General features: G+C 37.1%; 1 protein-coding gene across 1 annotated transcript; it reads left to right on the forward strand.

Annotated features, from left to right (window-relative positions):
- The first annotated feature begins 1,532 nt into the window (after positions 1–1,532).
- On the forward strand, positions 1,533–20,283 carry LOC146870430 (uncharacterized). Its single transcript, XM_085643092.1, has 3 exons — positions 1,533–1,642; positions 6,022–10,361; positions 19,934–20,283. Exons 2-3 carry the CDS (start codon positions 6,065–6,067, stop codon positions 20,281–20,283), a joined length of 4,647 nt encoding a protein of 1,548 aa, XP_085499218.1. The 5' UTR covers positions 1,533–1,642; positions 6,022–6,064.
- Positions 20,284–20,992: the final 709 nt, after the last annotated feature.

Raw genomic sequence — 20,992 nt, forward strand, 5'->3', positions numbered from 1 at the left:
TTGAGAAAATAGCCTTTAAATCAATATATATATCTGAGCCAGCTTACGGTACGCTTACCGTACGCTTACGGTAAGCGTACGGTGGCGTGCGCGAGCGCGATTCTGATTGGCTCTTAGATCTTAGTAAACATTCGAATCGGCCGAAACCAGGAAGCGGCGGCCGCCATTTTGTGTATTTCACTCTGAAAAAAAAGAGTGAAAACAAGGAAAGGGGGCAATGAGGAGAGTTACAGACCCCCTAACAATTGTAAGGGGGTCAAAGAAGGACAGAAAAGTACAAAAAAAACATTTATTGATTTTAAAAAAAATCACGGGGTACGCGTACGGTAAGCTCACGGTAAGCGTACGGTAAAAAAAATAAAAATAAATAAATGAAAATCAGATTTAAGAGTTTAGAAATTAGGGAGCTCTAAAAAGAGCTGTTGTGTTTATGGAGTCATTTTTTTAGTGGTACCTACAAGTAAGTACCGATGCAGAGTCTAAGGTTCAAGAGGAAGACTCTGTTCCCTTCATCATTGAAGTGCACACCATCTCCTCTATAAATGTCTTGCATGTCGTAACGCAAGTTGTTGTGGTAAATGGCACCCATACCATAGTCACGGAGGAAAGCAGAAACAGATTTGTTGACGTGCTTTCTTGCTTTGTCAATCTGTGGACAGAAATGATTGGACCAGTTCCATTTTTGCCTTTGGCATATGTTGGAAAACACAAAGGCAGTTTTAGGGAAAAGTGTAAACAGTTGTGCAAAGGTGTCCTTCATAAGCATTTCCAGACCTACCCCAGTCAAAGTGCCTAGGTCATTGCCACCACAGTGCACTATTATGAGGTCAGGGTGTTGGATTTGCATGAAGGATTTCACCAATGGCATCAATTGGTGCCACTTTAACCCTCTCTGACCAATCCATTTAATGTCTACATTTGGCAAAGCAAGGTCTCTCACCATATCTGTTTTCTCTGCAAACTTTTCACTCCAGAAGACATAGCTGTGCCCTACAATCCACACTGTGAACATCTTCAAAGGAGAACTGGATGCACTCAGGAGGTGTCTTTCAGTAGAATGGCAATATGAAAAGAAAGACAGTTTGGAAATGGAGGCATACATATTTTTTACAAAACAAAAAGAACTGATTGGCTGTTTCATACCATTCTAGAAAAAAAACTAGGCTGTATGTGAAAATTAATAGAAGCATGTTTTGTATTGGTACAAAAAAATGTGTAACCAAAGAACAGTACTATGGATTTGCAGTTAGGTTTGAAAAGTCAAGCACTCTTGCTCTGTGGAATTGAAACATTGTGTGTCGAACTTCTGACCTAACTGCACACAGCAGTGTTCCATGAGCTGTTGCTATGGTAGCAGGCAGAAGTCAAGTTGGGGGAAGGGTACTAGGCAGAAGTCAAGTTGGGGGCAGGGTACTTTTGGAAAAGGGTTGGTTTTCAACCAATAGAAATGTGTCATTACATTTGAAAAAAAGGGGGAAGCACTGAGATTTGAAACTTACATGTATATGTGTGGAAAAATAGAGGGAAAGTTTGCCATTATCTGGTTCTGCTGAGAGGAGAGAGGTGTACAGAACAGAGATCCTGGCTCTGATAATCTGCTGTTTGAGTGACACATTTCTTTCACAACTAACTAATTTTAAAGGTGAGTTTACAGTTTGAGAGGGGATGTATGTGGTAACTTAAGAAATGAATAATAGAAATGGGAATTGTTTTTGTTGTAGTTACACATGGTGGATTCATAATGTGTCAGTCTGTAAAAGAGATTTTCACTTGGCCCGAAAAAAAAAGAGCAGTAAGTGTGCTTTCAAATTGGCAAAGAAATTTCGTTTTGGCACTAATGTGAAAACATGACTGTGTGTGCATAGAAGAATTATAGGCAGAAATGTATTGCGTCTTGCTCTGGTGATTTCACAGTTGCAGTAGATGGAAAAGAGGAGCGAATTTTTGGGGGAAGAAGCAGAGGTTTAGCACACACCCATGTGCTTGCCATGTATAGTCATGCACAGTAATTAGAAGCGAGTGGGGTTTTCAGGTTTAAGTCTGTAATGCAAATACATTCAGCATCACTAAGGCTGGTTGCCCCTGCTGGAGTGTAGGCAGTCACAGAGAATGCACACGGTGGTGGTCTGAAAAAAAAACAGCTTGGACATGTGCATTTAAATAAATTTTAAAAAAAAGGTTTCAGAATGTGTCAGTCTGTAAAAGTGATTTCAAAGTGTAAAAAGAGATTTTCACTTGGCCCGAAAAAAAAAGAGCAGTAAGTGTGCTTTCAAATTGGCAAAGAAATTTCGTTTTGGCACTAATGTGAAAACATGACTCTGTGTGCATAGAAGAATTATAGGCAGAAATGTATTGCGTCTTGCTCTGGTGATTTCACAGTTGCAGTAGATGGAAAAGAGGAGCGAATTTTTGGGGGAAGAAGCAGAGGTTTAGCACACACCCATGTGCTTGCCATGTATAGTCATGCACAGTAATTAGAAGCGAGTGGGGTTTTCAGGTTTAAGTCTGTAATGCAAATACATTCAGCATCACTAAGGCTGGTTGCCCCTGCTGGAGTGTAGGCAGTCACAGAGAATACACACGGTGGTGGTCTGAAAAAAAAACAGCTTGGACATGTGCATTTAAATAAATTTAAAAAAAAAGGTTTCAGAATGTGTCAGTCTGTAAAAGTGATTTCAAAGTGTAAAAAGAGATTTTCACTTGGCCCGAAAAAAAAAGAGCAGTAAGTGTGCTTTCAAATTGGCAAAGAAATTTCGTTTTGGCACTAATGTGAAAACATGACTCTGTGTGCATAGAAGAATTATAGGCAGAAATGTATTGCGTCTTGCTCTGGTGATTTCACAGTTGCAGTAGATGGAAAAGTGGAGCGAATTTTTTGGGGAAGAAGCAGAGGTTTAGCACACACCCATGTGCTTGCCATGTATAGTCATGCACAGTAATTAGAAGCGAGTGGGGTTTTCAGGTTTAAGTCTGTAATGCAAATACATTCAGCATCACTAAGGCTGGTTGCCCCTGCTGGAGTGTAGGCAGTCACAGAGAATACACACGGTGGTGGTCTGAAAAAAAAACAGCTTGGACATGTGCATTTAAATAAATTTAAAAAAAAGGTTTCAGAATGTGTCAGTCTGTAAAAGTGATTTCAAAGTGTAAAAAGAGATTTTCACTTGGCCCGAAAAAAAAAGAGCAGTAAGTGTGCTTTCAAATTGGCAAAGAAATTTCGTTTTGGCACTAATGTGAAAACATGACTCTGTGTGCATAGAAGAATTATAGGCAGAAATGTATTGCGTCTTGCTCTGGTGATTTCACAGTTGCAGTAGATGGAAAAGAGGAGCGAATTTTTGGGGGAAGAAGCAGAGGTTTAGCACACACCCATGTGCTTGCCATGTATAGTCATGCACAGTAATTAGAAGCGAGTGGGGTTTTCAGGTTTAAGTCTGTAATGCAAATACATTCAGCATCACTAAGGCTGGTTGCCCCTGCTGGAGTGTAGGCAGTCACAGAGAATACACACGGTGGTGGTCTGAAAAAAAAACAGCTTGGACATGTGCATTTAAATAAATTTAAAAAAAAGGTTTCAGAATGTGTCAGTCTGTAAAAGTGATTTCAAAGTGTAAAAAGAGATTTTCACTTGGCCCGAAAAAAAAAGAGCAGTAAGTGTGCTTTCAAATTGGCAAAGAAATTTCGTTTTGGCACTAATGTGAAAACATGACTCTGTGTGCATAGAAGAATTATAGGCAGAAATGTATTGCGTCTTGCTCTGGTGATTTCACAGTTGCAGTAGATGGAAAAGAGGAGCGAATTTTTGGGGGAAGAAGCAGAGGTTTAGCACACACCCATGTGCTTGCCATGTATAGTCATGCACAGTAATTAGAAGCGAGTGGGGTTTTCAGGTTTAAGTCTGTAATGCAAATACATTCAGCATCACTAAGGCTGGTTGCCCCTGCTGGAGTGTAGGCAGTCACAGAGAATACACACGGTGGTGGTCTGAAAAAAAAACAGCTTGGACATGTGCATTTAAATAAATTTAAAAAAAAAGGTTTCAGAATGTGTCAGTCTGTAAAAGTGATTTCAAATTGAAAAAAGAGATATACACTTGCCCCCGAAAAAAAAAGAGCAGTAAGTGTGCTTTCAAATTGGCAAAGAAATTTCGTTTTGGGACTAATGTGAAAACATGACTCTGTGTGCATAGAAGAATTATAGGCAGAAATGTATTGCGTCTTGCTCTGGTGATTTCACAGTTGCAGTAGATGGAAAAGAGGAGCGAATTTTTGGGGGAAGAAGCAGAGGTTTAGCACACACCCATGTGCTTGCCATGTATAGTCATGCACAGTAATTAGAAGCGAGTGGGGTTTTCAGGTTTAAGTCTGTAATGCAAATACATTCAGCATCACTAAGGCTGTTTGCCCCTGCTGGAGTGTAGGCAGTCACAGAGAATGCACACGGTGGTGGTCTGAAAAAAAAACTGCTTGGACATGTGCATTTAAATAAATTAAAAAAAAAGGTTTCAGAATGTGTCAGTCTGTAAAAGTGATTTCAAAGTGTAAAAAGAGATTTTCACTTGGCCCCGAAAAAAAAAGAGCAGTAAGTGTGCTTTCAAATTGGCAAAGAAATTTCGTTTTGGCACTAATGTGAAAACATGACTCTGTGTGCATAGAAGAATTATAGGCAGAAATGTATTGCGTCTTGCTCTGGTGATTTCACAGTTGCAGTAGATGGAAAAGAGGAGCGAATTTTTGGGGGAAGAAGCAGAGGTTTAGCACACACCCATGTGCTTGCCATGTATAGTCATGCACAGTAATTAGAAGCGAGTGGGGTTTTCAGGTTTAAGTCTGTAATGCAAATACATTCAGCATCACTAAGGCTGGTTGCCCCTGCTGGAGTGTAGGCAGTCACAGAGAATGCACACGGTGGTGGTCTGAAAAAAAAACTGCTTGGACATGTGCATTTAAATAAATTAAAAAAAAAGGTTTCAGAATGTGTCAGTCTGTAAAAGTGATTTCAAATTGAAAAAAGAGATATACACTTGCCCCCGAAAAAAAAAGAGCAGTAAGTGTGCTTTCAAATTGGCAAAGAAATTTCGTTTTGGCACTAATGTGAAAACATGACTCTGTGTGCATAGAAGAATTATAGGCAGAAATGTATTGCGTCTTGCTCTGGTGATTTCACAGTTGCAGTAGATGGAAAAGAGGAGCGAATTTTTGGGGGAAGAAGCAGAGGTTTAGCACACACCCATGTGCTTGCCATGTATAGTCATGCACAGTAATTAGAAGCGAGTGGGGTTTTCAGGTTTAAGTCTGTAATGCAAATACATTCAGCATCACTAAGGCTGGTTGCCCCTGCTGGAGTGTAGGCAGTCACAGAGAATACACACGGTGGTGGTCTGAAAAAAAAACAGCTTGGACATGTGCATTTAAATAAATTTAAAAAAAAAGGTTTCAGAATGTGTCAGTCTGTAAAAGTGATTTCAAAGTGTAAAAAGAGATTTTCACTTGGCCCGAAAAAAAAAGAGCAGTAAGTGTGCTTTCAAATTGGCAAAGAAATTTCGTTTTGGCACTAATGTGAAAACATGACTCTGTGTGCATAGAAGAATTATAGGCAGAAATGTATTGCGTCTTGCTCTGGTGATTTCACAGTTGCAGTAGATGGAAAAGAGGAGCGAATTTTTGGGGGAAGAAGCAGAGGTTTAGCACACACCCATGTGCTTGCCATGTATAGTCATGCACAGTAATTAGAAGCGAGTGGGGTTTTCAGGTTTAAGTCTGTAATGCAAATACATTCAGCATCACTAAGGCTGGTTGCCCCTGCTGGAGTGTAGGCAGTCACAGAGAATACACACGGTGGTGGTCTGAAAAAAAAACAGCTTGGTTTCATAATGTGACAGTTTGTTATACAGATTTTCACTTGCCCAAAAAAAAAGAGGAGTTTGTGTGCATTCAAATTGGCAAAGAAATTTCGTTTTGTGACTATTGTGAAAAGAAATGTAGTAATATATTTAAATTCAATAAAGAATTTTTTTTTTAGTTTTTTTGCAGGTATTGCTGAAGAACAGTGAACAAAATTTAAGATGCCTACAAAATCTCGAGTTCAAAAAACGCTAAAAAAAAAACTATATTTGAGGACAACTGGAGGACCAAAGTTAGTAGAAGATGCTGATGTTGGGAAAAAGAAAAAATCTTCTGGTAAGCAAAAAAGACAATTCCTAAACAAAATATTGAAAACAAACAAAAATGTACAAAATGTCTGTTCTCGGAAAAATGTAACAAAACCTACAGAACAGCAAAAAATTGAGGATTTAGTTAATGCAAATATACCTTCTGCAATTGAAAAGTTTAACATAAACAGAAAAACAGCATTTAAAGAGATACGTAGAAAAATGTTTCAGAGAAGAGTTATGTCCAATTTGATAAAGGATATAAAGAAATATAAGCAAAAGGCTAAATATTATAAGAGAAAAAAAGAAATTGAAGCCATTGCAGCAAAGGCATTAGAATTAAAAAGGAAACTATTCATATTAATTTTGAATAGGATGCGTACATTAGATAAAATGGTTAATGTACTGAAATCACAAAGCAAAAGCAAAAGAGTAGTGAACAGAACAAATTTTTGTAAAGTGTTTTTAGGAAAGTGGATGCATAGCTCAAGTAGTGAACCTTTTTTTAATGAAGAGAGCTATTTTCAAAGTAATAGTTTGCTGCATGCAGTTGACACCAGAGGTCGTTCATACGAAGTAAAAAATGGTTGCATAATGGAGAAGGAGATAATGGTTCCAAGAGATGAGGTACAAGTGATGGCAGATGAGGCAATGGGGAGACGTCCTAAAGCCCCAGTGTACACTTGGAATTGTAGTAGTATTTGCACTGTGCGTCAGGAATCTATTGACAGATTTCGAGAGTTTCTAAGAGAATATAGTAAAAAAAGTGTAAAACAAAAGATTAAGGTGCTTCAAAGTCTGGATCCATGCAGAGTGAGAGAGAATACTGGTTTGCAGGGTCATTCTCTTGCTTGTCTATCTAGAAAAGTGTGCAATAGTGTTTTCCATCATTTTAGGATGCTGGCTGTTCATCATACTGAAATGAGAAAGTTTGTGAGACGGTTGTATTTTGCCAAAAGTCCAGCAATAAAGTTAAATGAATTGAATAGGGCTCTGTTCCGAGGAACGGTATCAGATGTAGAGAAGGTTGTTGATGAAATTCAGTTTTGTTACTTTGGTCCTGAACAAAACAGTGCAGAGAAGGACACAGTAAATGAGGCAGAAGTGGAAGAGAATGTAGAACCTTGTGTAAGTAAGACATTTAATGATCACATAACAAAATTTGCAATAGTCTCTAATGAAAGACCAAATGTTACTTGTATTTGTTGCCGCAGAACTCATTATAGAAAACAAACTAGGAATGTTGATCTCTACAGAAAGAGTGAAAATGAAGATAATTATAAGTGGATGGATTTTGCAACATATATATTTCTTGAAAATTGTTTTGAATTGGGTGAAGATCAGCGTATTTGTAAATACTGCTACAACAAGTTAGAGGAAAATAGAATGCCGACCAGAGCTGTACATAATAATTTAGAATTGGATGCTATTCCTGCTGAACTTTCTGAATTAAATACATATGAGTCTATACTCATTCAATGTGTTCATCCGTTCCAGACCATAGTACGTATGGAGCCCAAAACTGGTAAATTACCTCCTTCAGATTTAGTGAGAGGTTTAAAAGGTAGAGTGGTGTATTTGCCCTTGGATTTGAAAAAAAATATGGAAACTATTGATGCGGATACTTTGGAAACTGAACCATTAATTATTCTGGTTAATGGTGTACCTACAAAGAATAAGAAGATTTGGCAGGAGCTGGTAGATGTGCGGAAAGTACAAAGAGCAAATTTGTATTTGAAAAAAAATAACAAATGGTATGAATCAATTTATATAGTAGAAGAAGAAGAAGAAGAAGATTTACAAGGAGATACAGAAACACCAAGTGGACAAATTGAAAAAGTGGACAAGTCAAAGGAAGAAGAAATTTATGAACATTTTAGCATACATCCTCTCCATTCGAAAGAAGTTATGGGAGACAATATTGATCTCTTTCAGATGAAGAAAGCAAAAGGAAATCCCGTGAGTGTATGGGAGGAGAGCTTGGAAGCTCGATGTTTTCCCCAGCTGTTTCCTAAAGGAAAAGGAGGACGATACGATGAACGTCCGGAACAGATTCCAGCTTCTGAGTATCGGACTACAAGACTATATGCTGAAGATCCCAGATTTCGACAAAGTATCCCTTATTTGTTCCATCTTTTATTTGAAAGCGACTTGTCTGCACTGTCTTATGCAGTAAATCACATTTTAAAAAGTGGAGTACATTTACAAAATGTGTCTGCTAAGGATTTTATGGAGAAAGTGCAGCACCGAGATGATCATTTGGAAACACAACTGATCAATCTGATGGCTTGTCAGCGTGGGACAAATGAATATTGGTACCGACGCCATGGTGAACTAAAATGCATGTTACGCAATTTAGGAACACCAACATGGTTCCTTACCCTAAGCTGCGCCGAGTACGCTTGGGATGATTTACTGGATTTTCTACGAGAGGCCAATTCAAACATTGAAAACATCGAATACAAGACAGCAGGAGAACTGTGCTCATTGGATCCGGTTAATGTTTGCAGATATTTCAATCATAGATTTGAGGCTATGATGTCCTTCATCTGCAATAAAAAAAATCCACCCCTTGGAGAAGTAGTGGATTTCTTTTGGAGAAAAGAGTACCAGGCAAGAGGTGCTCCTCATATTCATATGCTGCTGTGGATCAAGGATGCCCCAAAGTTTGGAACAGATACTGATGAAGCAGTGTTATCTTACATTGAAGAATATGCAACATGTGCTATACCTAAAAGCACAGAAGAGTACAAGTTAAAGGAGCAAGTTCTACGTTTCCAAAGTCATCGGTGTGGAAAATACTGTCGACGGAAATACAAGAGCAAAGAAAAATACTACACTAAATGTCGATTTGGATTTCCTAGACCTGTTCTTACAAATGGAAGAGTCAACAGTTTTATGTCAGCTGTGAGACATACTATCACAAGAAAATCACCTAAGAATACCTACAACCTTAAAAGAAAAGAAGAATCAAAAAATATAAATGACTACAACCCAGTCATTTTATCCATGTGGAACGCTAACATGGATATACAGTATGTTGCTGACAATTCCATTGCTGTTGCTCGATATGTAACGTCTTACATTACGAAATCAGAAAAAACAGAATTGAAGGAAATGTGGGAAGAGATTTCTCACGAGAAGACTGTCAGTAAGAAGCTGTACAGTTTCAGTTTGAAGATGTTATCGCATCGAGAAATTGGATCCTACGAATGTTCAGATAGATTATCTTCTGCAAGTCTCTACTCGAAGTCAAGAAGAATAATTTGGGCAAGTTTAGGCCTTGCAGCAATGAGAAATCGGGTACTGAAATCTGTTGGAGAAATTGAATATTTGGCACAGTTCGAACCTGAAAGTACAGATATATTGAAAACAAACATGTTGGACACATATTATCCCAAGAGAAGTCATCATCTGGAGAACATGTGTCTCTATGAAGTGCTGCAGAACTACATTTATTCACGGAAAGCTGCAGAAGACATCAATAATGGAAAATATAAAGTCGTTGGTGAAGAAGGATGTTTGGTGAAGCAAACCAAAGGAAGTTTGATAAATCACCGGAAGCTGAGTTGCGACACTACCGACAAGAAAGAATTTTACTACTTGGCTCTTTTACAGTTGTTTAAACCATGGCGTTCAGAGGATGAACTACTGGGAGAATTCCAGAGCTATGAAGATTCTTTTAATGCTTGCAAAGACAGCATACAATGCAGTACATTCTCAACTTATCTGCAAATGTTAAATGAAGAAATTGAACAGGAAACTACAATTGCAGCAGAAATTGCTAGAGACAGTTCTCAGGACAGCCAAAGTTCAGGAACATACAGTCAAGATCCCCTAGGACAACCAATCGTTGAAAATGAAGCATCAATAGCCATGAATGAAGTGGAAACGGCTATGAATCAAGCTCAAGAAGAATTTATAGACTTAGAAAATTTGGAAAGACAACTGAATCAAGAGCAGCAACAAATTTATGAAGAGATCAAAAACAAAATTGAACACGGATTTCTACATGAAAAAAAAGAGTGCTCATGCACATCATTTCATCCAATCAGGATGTATGTAAGCGGACAAGCTGGCACTGGAAAAAGTTTCCTAATTAAAGTCATCAGAAGCTACCTAAAGCAAAAAACAGATTCTACTTTGTCTTGTGTGGTTACTGCTCCAACTGGGTTAGCAGCATATAACATAAAAGGAATCACCTTACATCGTTTGCTAATGTTACCAGTGGAGCATGAGAACAAAATACAATTCAACAAGCTAACTGGAGAAGCATGCTTGGAAGTTTCAAGAGTATTGAAGAAGATGCAAGTTCTCATTATTGATGAGGTGAGCATGGTATCAAACTTAATGCTTGCCTTTGTGCATTTAAGAATGCAGCAAATTTTGAAGACAGACTATGACGTGTTATTTGGTGGAAAACACGTCATCGTTTTTGGGGATCTTTTGCAACTTACTCCGGTTAAAGGACAACCAGTGTTTAATACTGTGACACATGAAGACACGAAGAAGTCATTGGGAAGCATCGGTAATACAAATATTTGGTCCTTCTTTGAGTACAAGGAACTTACAACTAATATGAGGCAAGCAAACGATGAAGAATATGGAAGTATTCTGAAAGATATCAGGATTGGACTACTCACAGAAGCTGGCAAAAAAGCATTACAGACTCGGCTGCTACATAATTTATTTCCAAAGGAAGAAATAGTTGCAGAGAAGATATACAAGAACATTGCAGAAAACAAAAGTGTCATCTGCTTAATGCCAACTCTACGTGAATGCTCAATATTCAATGAGGAGCTTTTGAAATTGGAAAAGGAAGAGATCAGGAAATTGGAAGCAGTGGACAAAATTGAGGATGGAAGAATTACTGTCACAGTAACAGGCAAACTGAAAAATAAATTGGACTCACTAGAGAAGAACATCTCCAAAACAGCTGGATTAGAAAAAAATCTATATGTTTGCATGAACTGTAGAGTGTTTTTAAGGAGAAATTTGGATGTTGAGAAAGGTTTAGTTAATGGAGCGATGGGAAGAGTTGTGGGTTTTATTAATTACCAGAAAAAAGAAGGAGTTGAATGTTTAAAAATAAAATTTGATCAGATAGATGAAGTTAAAGATATTTGTCGTTGTACAGTTCGTTTTATGCTTGTGAAAAACTTATATGTACGTAGGAAGCAGTTTCCGTTTTCTCTAGCATATGCTGTAACTATTCACAAGTCTCAAGGATTGACTGTAGATTGTGCATTTGTGAACATTGGTTCAACTGTGTTCAAAGAAGGTATGGCATATGTTGCTTTGTCACGAGTCAAAACATTATCAGGTTTATTCATGATAGACTTTGATGAGTCAAAAGTTAGTGCTGATACAAACTGTGTAAAGGAGTATAATAGATTAAGAAGAAGCTATGCTCCTCATTTAGGTCAGTATCCTGTGTTGGAGAAACGTGTAGTTTCTCGTAAAAGAAAAAATGAGAATATCTGTAGTGAAGATGTAGAGAAGAGGAAAAAAAAGAGGAGTGATGTAATTGCAAGCAAAAAGAAAAAGGAAAATGAAGAACAGGTTGTAGGATGTCATTTTGAAAATAGCTCTGGTGTCAACTGCTACGCAAATGTAGTGCTGAATGTTGCATTTTATCTGGAAAGTTTGCAAGAGCAGATAATAGTAAATCAGGGAAAAAGATTCTGTTCAGAGCTGAGTCTCCTTTTTCAAAAGCTGAGTAAAGATAAAACTCAAATAGAAAGTGCTACTGACATTAGAAAACTTTTAGATGTATGTTCAGGACGAACACAGTTTTCTCAAAATGAACAGCAAGATGCACATGAATTTTCGATGTATTTTCTTCAGGTAGTGGAAGAAGAAGGAGTTCCCATTGACATTTTTTTTGGTCTCTCTTATAAATGGGAACATAGTTGTGATAATTGTTATAATATATGTGGCTCTATTGTTGATAATGAAAGGTTTATTTATTTGACATTGCCAGAGAGTAAAACAGTCACTTTTGCAAAATTAGTTAAAGATGCTAATCATAGCATGAAATGTGGTGAGTGTAATTCTGACATGTTTTCAACATTAATTTTAAAGGAATACGGACAGTATGTAATTTTAATGATGCAACGATGTAGAGCTGATGGTTCAAAATTGGATACTTTAATAAAGAAGTTTACAGGACAGCAATTATCAATTTCAGGAAAAACTTTTGTAACTGTTGCAATAATTTTCCATGATGGACCTACTGTTACTTCTGGACATTACACAGTTTATCTTAAATGTGAAAAAGGCTGGACACTGTGTAATGATTCCCAATTGATTTTCAAACAACGTTTGCCTTTTGATTTAGCAAATTCCTATCTAATCTTCCTGAAACCTAAATTTTAGAGAGACTTGGCAAGATCTGGACAAAACAATTTTACCATTTTACTGGATTACCATTGCAATTTTGTAAAAAAAAGATTTTTTAAATTATCATTTGGCCTAATGGAAAGATAACCAATTGTAATGTGGACTTTTTTAATTTTTAATGAAACTTTGAAAAACCATTAATTTAGAGATTATCGGTAACTTCTGCACATTTTAAATTTTGGAATGTTATTGGACTGCCATTGGAAATTTTTTCAAAAATGTTTTAAAAAATTACTATTTGGCCATGTGGAAAAGTAACCAATTCTATTGTGGACTTAATAAATTATTCAAAAAATTTTCGTGAACCAAAATGTTACAGAGAATCGGTGAGATCTGGACAAATTAAACTTTAGAATTTTATTGGATTACCGTTGGAAATTTATTCCAAAAAAAAATTTTAAATTACTATTTGGTCTAAAGGAAATGAAATCAGATGTATTTTGGAGTTATTTGAGATATAATATTGTGATTATACTTCTGAAACAAACATATCAGACGGTATTTTAAAGAAATAACTATTGGTATTAGATGATATTTTTTTACAATATTATGCATTTCTATAATGTTAAGTTTAAGTAAAAAAAGAATCAGGGCATTTTTAATACAATCTTTGTGATTGGTATTTTTTTTTGCCCGCTGTAAAATGATGAATGCAATTGCTTTCACAATTTATAGTGAAATGCAATATATTCTGAAAACAGCAAAAATAAGGCAAAAATATTTTTTGGAAAAAAATGTAAATATGTGTACTGTATTATAAAATGTTTTAAAAATATTAATACTTTTTTCTTTTTTTCCAGATAGATATAGAAAATTTTCGAAAACTACAAACATTTTTAAAACTATTTTTAAAAAAAACAAATGAATAAATATTTTTTCAGTGAGTATGGTAAGTCAATAATAATAATTGTAGTCTCTCAAGGACAATGTAATGTGATAAATGATTTTTAGTGTTTTTTTTAAAAAAAAAAAAAAAGTACGCGCACCGTACGCGTACGGTAAAAAAAAAATAAAAAAAAGTTTTTAAAAACATATGTAAAAAAAAGATGAAAGATAAGGTTGGCTCTTAAAAGAACCGTTGTGTTCATGCAGGGACAGAGGAAAGGAAGCATGGGAAAATTATTCAAAGCGACAAATGTGCTGATCTATTTTGTTGTTCACTAGGGAAACACTGGTCTCCCTATGGCAAATTAGATCTTTACAAAATGTGCAATGAATATCAACCTTCCGAAATCGAGGGTTCATTTCCAGAGGGCCAGCAAAAGGAGATTCTCCCCCCACAGATGAAGGGCTCACCTGACCTGCAGAAGAAGGAGTCAGCCCTGCAGATGATGGTCCAGGCTGAGCTACTGTGGATGTACTGGCTCGTCTTTCTGAAGAGTTACCTCCAAAAAGATGACCATGTGTCCTTCTGTGTACATCCTGGAGGTGTCTCTTCATGGTGTGATTCCCAAAGGAATACTTCCTGTTAGGATTACCTCTAGAAAGTACACGCTTACACAGCTTACAAGTCACTAAGGGTGCATTTACCTTTTGCTGGCCTTCAGGAAAAGTAAAATAATCCCATACATAAGAGGGCTTTTGTTTCCTCGATCTCTGCCTCAAGACAGTGCTGCTAGTGCTAGCCTCACTCTCAGAAGAGCTCTGCTGTTCTGCCATCGTATCCCAAAGACAAACCAGCTCCTTCTCCCAAGGGATCACAAGCAGAAATGAGGGGAATGGGTGTGGTGTAGGAGAGTTCTAGAACTGAAAGTAGTTTCAACCAATCAAAAGTTGTGTTTCATGATCACATGACCTACCGTACGCTTACGGTACGCTTACGGTACGCTTACGGCAAAAAGTACGCATGCGCGTAAAAAAGACACGCGCTTGCGCGCATGCGCATAACAGTCACTACCCGACACTTCCGCGTAACGTGCTTGTAGCGTAAGCGCGCACGCGTCCCACGCGCAGTACGCGCGGCTACGCAAAGTGCGTAACTATACGCAAGCAGCGTAGATAGATTACGGACGTTGCGTAAACCGTACGCTTACCGTGAGCTTACGGTACGCGTACTAAAAAAATATTTTTTTTTAAAAAAAAGTACTGCAAATAAATTTTACATGTTTATTTTAAAAAATATATTTAAAAAAACATATTAAAGAATTTTAAAAATGTAATCATAGTCTTTATAAAAGGTAAGATAATTAAATTAAAAATATGTTAGAAAAAAAAAAAAAAAAAAAAATTAGCATTTAAAAAACCTTGCAAATTCACTGAAAAAACCATGGGTTTCACACACGTTATAGTTAGGAATTAGCATTTAAAAAACCTTAGAAATTCAGTGAAAAAACCATAGGTTTCACACACGTTATAGTTAGGAATTAGCATTTAAAAAACCTTAGAAATTCAGTGAAAAAACCATAGGTTTCACACATGTTATAGTTAGCTGGACATTTTACTCGTAAAAAACCAATGAAATTGCCCCGTTATAGTTAGTTCAGCTAACTATAACTCGCGCGCCCGCAATGCACTGCTGATGACGTCACATATTACATCACTCATGACATGGTCAGTGACATCACTCATGACATCACTGATGACATCTCAAATGACATCACTGATGACATCACTGATGACATCATCCTTGTGATAGAGTGGCAGACCTCCTCTCACCCTAATATAACCTTTGACACACACATTCAAAAATAGAGACTAAAATTTTCAAAACAATGGACATACCAATACCAGTTACAACAACCTCTTCAGTAATTCTAAGATCCACATACACATCCACTCATTCACCAACAGTCCAATACAGTCACTCATACATGTACTCACTCATCATATGTACTCATACACCTATACATCCTGTTACACAATGCCACTCATCCATAGAGTTACTCACACACATAGTCACTCGTGCTAATAAAGAATCAAACATACATTTACTTGCATATACAGTTATACACACACCACCATACTTACTTCTACGGAAACTTACACATACTTAGTCTTTTAAACAATCACTTATAGAAACACATACTTATTCATACAGGAACTCTTCCAATCTCTCACCCTTGCATATACTCACATATATACACCAATAGTCACATATACTAGTTTTAAACATATGTAGTTACTCATAAAGACACTATTGAGACAGTCATTCACTCACTAACACACCCATACACACACTCATCCACCCATGCAGTCCTGCACACATGGTCTGTTCAACACATACAAACAGTGAGTCACTCATTCATGCACCTATGCACTACGTAATACCCCCCACCGAACCATGCAGACACTCAGACTGATACTCAAAAAACCAACTAATAACCTATATAGACACCCATGTAGCTACTCACCAACCCATGCAGCCACTTATACACAAAGTGAGAGACTGATACAGATATATACATATTTAAACATTACTCACTAAAACATGTATTCACTATGATACACTTAATCAGTCAGTTAAACAATCAATTTTTCAAAAACAAATCATCCATTTAGACACTTATATACCCATTTATTCTTCCATCGACCTTGAGATATACATATATAAAACATATTTAATTTTCAGAAAAACCCACATTCACTGGATGATGTCATCAGTGATGTCATCAGTGATGTCATTTGAGATGTCATCAGTGATGTCATGAGTGATGTCACTGACCATGTCATGAGTGATGTAATATGTGACGTCATCAGCAGTGCATTGCGGGCGCGCGAGTTATAGTTAGCTGAACTAACTATAACGGGGCAATTTCATTGGTTTTTTACGAGTAAAATGTCCAGCTAACTATAACATGTGTGAAACCTATGGTTTTTTCACTGAATTTCTAAGGTTTTTTAAATGCTAATTCCTAACTATAACGTGTGTGAAACCTATGGTTTTTTCACTGAATTTCTAAGGTTTTTTAAATGCTAATTCCTAACTATAACGTGTGTGAAACCCATGGTTTTTTCAGTGAATATATATATATATATATTATCTACTGGCGGTCGCCAGTAGATAGTTATAGTTACAACCTAGTTTCCATAGGAAATCTCAAAATTCTATTTTGAATAACTTTGGCGCCGGTTGACGAATCCTCGCGAAATTTTCAAAACAAATGGGGCGCTCCGTTCAGCTCCTACCCTGAAAGTCTCGGGGTGATTCGTCAAGTGGGGGCCGAGAAAAAGGGGGGTCCCAAAACGAGTTTTCCCCATGCATTCTTCCATAGGACATATAGTTGCAGCTACAGCCCGAACGGCTGAACAGAATTACGTGAAATTTGGCAGAGAGGTAGCCATAAGGCCAAGGAAGTGCCTTTTGCAGGTCTGGTGTAAATCTGTTCAGTATTTTCTGAGAAAATAGCATTTAAAAGCATATCAATATCTATACGCGCGCACCGTGCGCGCACAGTGCGCGCACCCTGCCGTGCGCGAGCACGGTGAAAAACCTGAAAAAAAAATAAATTAATAAATACATAACTTAGCATTTAAAAAACCGTACAAATTCACTGAAAAAACCATAGGTTTCACACACGTTATAGTTACGAATTAGCATTTAAAAAACCTTGCAAATTCACTTAAAAAAACATAGGTTTCACACATGTTATAGTTAGCTGGACATTTCACTCGTAAAAAACCAATGAAATTCCCCCGTTATAGTTAGTGCAGGCAACTATAACTCACGCGACCGCAATCCTCTGCTGATGACGTCAGATATTACATCACTGATGACATATGTGTCTTTATGAAAAATAAATATTTGTAATATATGTATAGCTAAAGATTAATGGAAGAAGACATGGGTAAATAAGTGTCTAAATACAGTGATGTAATATCTGACGTCATCAGCAGAGGATTGCGGTCGCGTGAGTTATAGTTGCCTGCACTAACTATAACGGGGGAATTTCATTGGTTTTTTACGAGTGAAATGTCCAGCTGACTATAACATGTGTGAAACCTATGGTTTTTTAAGTGAATATATATATATATATATATATATATATATATATATATATATATATATATCCAATTGCAAAGAACCCAACATTGAAGGCACCACACACGAACGTGTTTTTCTTCCTTTTTATTGCAAGGCAAGCTGGGCAGCAACATCGCCAGTATCAGTTTCAGGAGTTCAACCAAATTCACCATACGCGTTACGGGCGTTCTTCGCCTTGTTCACTGGCTTGGATAGTTGGGAGACACAGCGGCAGTCATTTGCATCGCACTCGCGATGGATTTAAATGTCCCGCCCTTGTGGGCATTTACCTCCTTTGCATTCTGGTCTTTGGAGTTTCAGGTTTACTGGATGCCGACCAATTCTCCTCGGTAAGTTTAAAATTTCCACAGTGGGTTTCTGTTAACTGGTTCAGGCTGTTGCTCCGCTTCAAATTAAACGATGCAAAACGGACACGTTGTTCCATTGTGCGCCCCGTGATTCAAGGTGCTGGATCCGCGTTATCAGCAGTGGGGTGCCTTCGTGACCAGGGTTGGCCACAAATATATCCAATTGCAAAGAACCCAACATTGAAGGCACCACACACGAACGTGTTTTTCTTCCTTTTTATTGCAAGGCAAGCGGGGCAGCAATATCGCCAGTATCAGTTTCAGGAGTTCAACCAAATTCACCATACGCGTTACGGGCGTTCTTCGCCCTTGTTCACTGGCTTGGTTAGTTGGGAGACACAGCGGCAGTCATTTGCATCGCACTCGCGATGGATTTAAATGTCCCGCCCTTGTGGGCGTTTACCTCCTTTGCATTCTGGTCTTTGGAGTTTCCGGTTTACTGGATGCCGACCAATTCTCCTCGGTAAGTTTATATATATATATATATATATATATATATATATATATATATATATATAATTTGATCTTTATAGTACTACATTTAAAGAATTAAAATAAAATTATATAATGTGAAATATGTAAAATATGTATTCTGTAATAATTGTTTTACATTATTTGTATATATATATATATATATCTGAAAGAATTGTCCGATGAACGCCGCACGCCTGCCCAAGATGCCGGTGCCTGCCGTGGTAGCGGCAACCACAATATATGAAAACTGTTCAATCCCATAGGAATGAGGCGGCACACTTTCCTGGTGATATAGGTGTTTTTTAATCGCTCACCAACAACAATGCGTTTCAGCAGTAGAACAGCCTTTGTCAAGTTGCCAAAGCGTTATCAAGCAGACATTTTTAAACATTAAACGTCATAATAGACATGGAGATGTTACTATACATATACGTGCAAGGATACGTAGCGAAGCAGAAAAAATATATACATTTTTCAATTTCATGATGAATGGTTGCCATTTTTAAGAGTACGATGGAGACAAATAAAAAATAAAAATAAATGAATTAAATATAATTAATTCCATTCAAAACTGACCGAGATACGATCTACGCTGCCCGCACTATGGCGTATCTAGTCATGGAAATAGAAATAGAAAGTTACGCAGATAAGCAGCGTGATGTATCGTTAGCATTCACAGTGCTGTGAGACACAGTAAGGCTATGCAGATTTGTACATATAATTAGTAATATGCAAAGTTGACGAAAAACCATTAGAAGGACATAAAAATAAAGATTTAGATAGAATTACGATCGTTTCGGCTTGATGAATACATCTCTAACAGAAATACGATCTAAATAATGTATCCTGCACACAATAATATATAAAGAAAATATATAAAAAATTATATGAAACTTAAGAAACGTGTTTATAAGACACACGGAATCAATAGCAAGTGCACACAATTAATATGAAAAATGCAGAAATATGTCTCACGTCACATTAAAATGTCTATTTCCCATGATACTAATGGTACCACTGAAATCGCTAAGATCATTCTGTTTCATGGCACAGTATGCATTGCGGTTAAATAATTCCAAAATTACAAATTGATTATCAATGCGTAACATTCTATACTTAATCAATGTCATTAATGGTACGCTTTGTAGAGATAAAGTGCTAAGTCATAAAGAAGTGAAAATAGTATGTGTTACAAATAAAAGACACTTCTTAGACTAGGCCTTTCCTTTTGTCCCACGAGTGATTGGAATTATGCAGATACAAGAATTGACCTCTTTCTGTACATACGAAAAGTAAAACTAATGAAGTTACATCTTATATCCAAACGAGGAGAGCAACGTGTAACAAATATGGCTAGCAAACAAGTACTGCCCCTCCATCCGTGAATTTCGCTATGGATGACATTTAATATATCTTAGAGTTACATGAGAAATAATTCACAAAACAGTGATGAAACAGAAGGAGCGCAATTACAATCTTTGGGATTCCCAGTTTATACAAAACGCAAAAGCAGATTTAAAATGAAATCAAAATGTAATCCCAATACAGCGCATGACAATATTGAATCATTTCATTCAGTGCTTATGCACGAACTAATCAAGATGAGGGATAATCAGGATTATTGTATCCGGGACAACCTCATAAAAGGACAAAGAGAAGCATTAAAAAATTTGCTAGAAGATCCAACCTTAACCATCAAACCTTCTGACAAAGGTGGGAACGTTGTTTTAATGAATACTGAGGATTACAAGAACGAGGCTTTGCAACAGCTAAATGATAAAAACAGCTATGAAGTTATCAGTTGGGAATGCTATGAAGAAACGATAATAAGATATCACAATCTTCTTATCAATTGGTGGAAGCAAGGTCTTCTTGATAAATACAAATTTTTAAGGAATGAAAATCGAAAGTTCCATGCCTGTACCTAAGGTACATAAACATCCCAAGAAACCGCTGGGTAGGCCCATCGTGTCTTCTAATGATGGTCTACTTGAGAACACATCAATATTTTTGGACAATTTTTTAGCTCCATACGTTGCAGATCTTAGATCTTATTGTAAAGACAGTACTGACTTTTAAAAACGTATTCATGATATAAGATGGGAAGAAGGTTTTGTCATGATCTCCCTTGATGTATGTTCTTTGTATACATGCATTGACCAACAGAAGGGGTGGAAGCCTGCATGTATTATTTACAACGTCAACCTCTGGATATGTTGAATCATACACTAATGCTTAAAGAGATGATGCTTTTCTGCTTACAAGAAAACATTTTTCTGTTTGATACCACACTGTACCGACAAAGAACTGGTACTGCGATGGGCACCTGCTTCGCCCCCAGTCTTGCGAATCTGTTCCTCGGCTGGTGGGAGGAGCAGGTGGTCTGGAGCGATACCTTTGAAAAATATACTGAACACGCCCCCTTATGGCTAAGATACATCGACGATCTTTTTATTTTCTGGGACGGAGGTGTAGACTTAGCAAGAGAGTTCATTGATGCATTATCTGTCAATGATCTAAATTTAAGTTTCACTCATTCGATCAGCAAAACCTCATGTGATTTCCGTGCCATAAAAGTCTCTGTTGACAATATCAAAAAGAAACTCACTAACGTCCTCTTCAGAAAAGAAACATCAG

Source organism: Triturus cristatus, chromosome 1_1, assembly GCF_964204655.1.
Source record: "Triturus cristatus chromosome 1_1, aTriCri1.1, whole genome shotgun sequence".
Taxonomy (NCBI): Eukaryota; Metazoa; Chordata; class Amphibia; order Caudata; family Salamandridae; genus Triturus; species Triturus cristatus.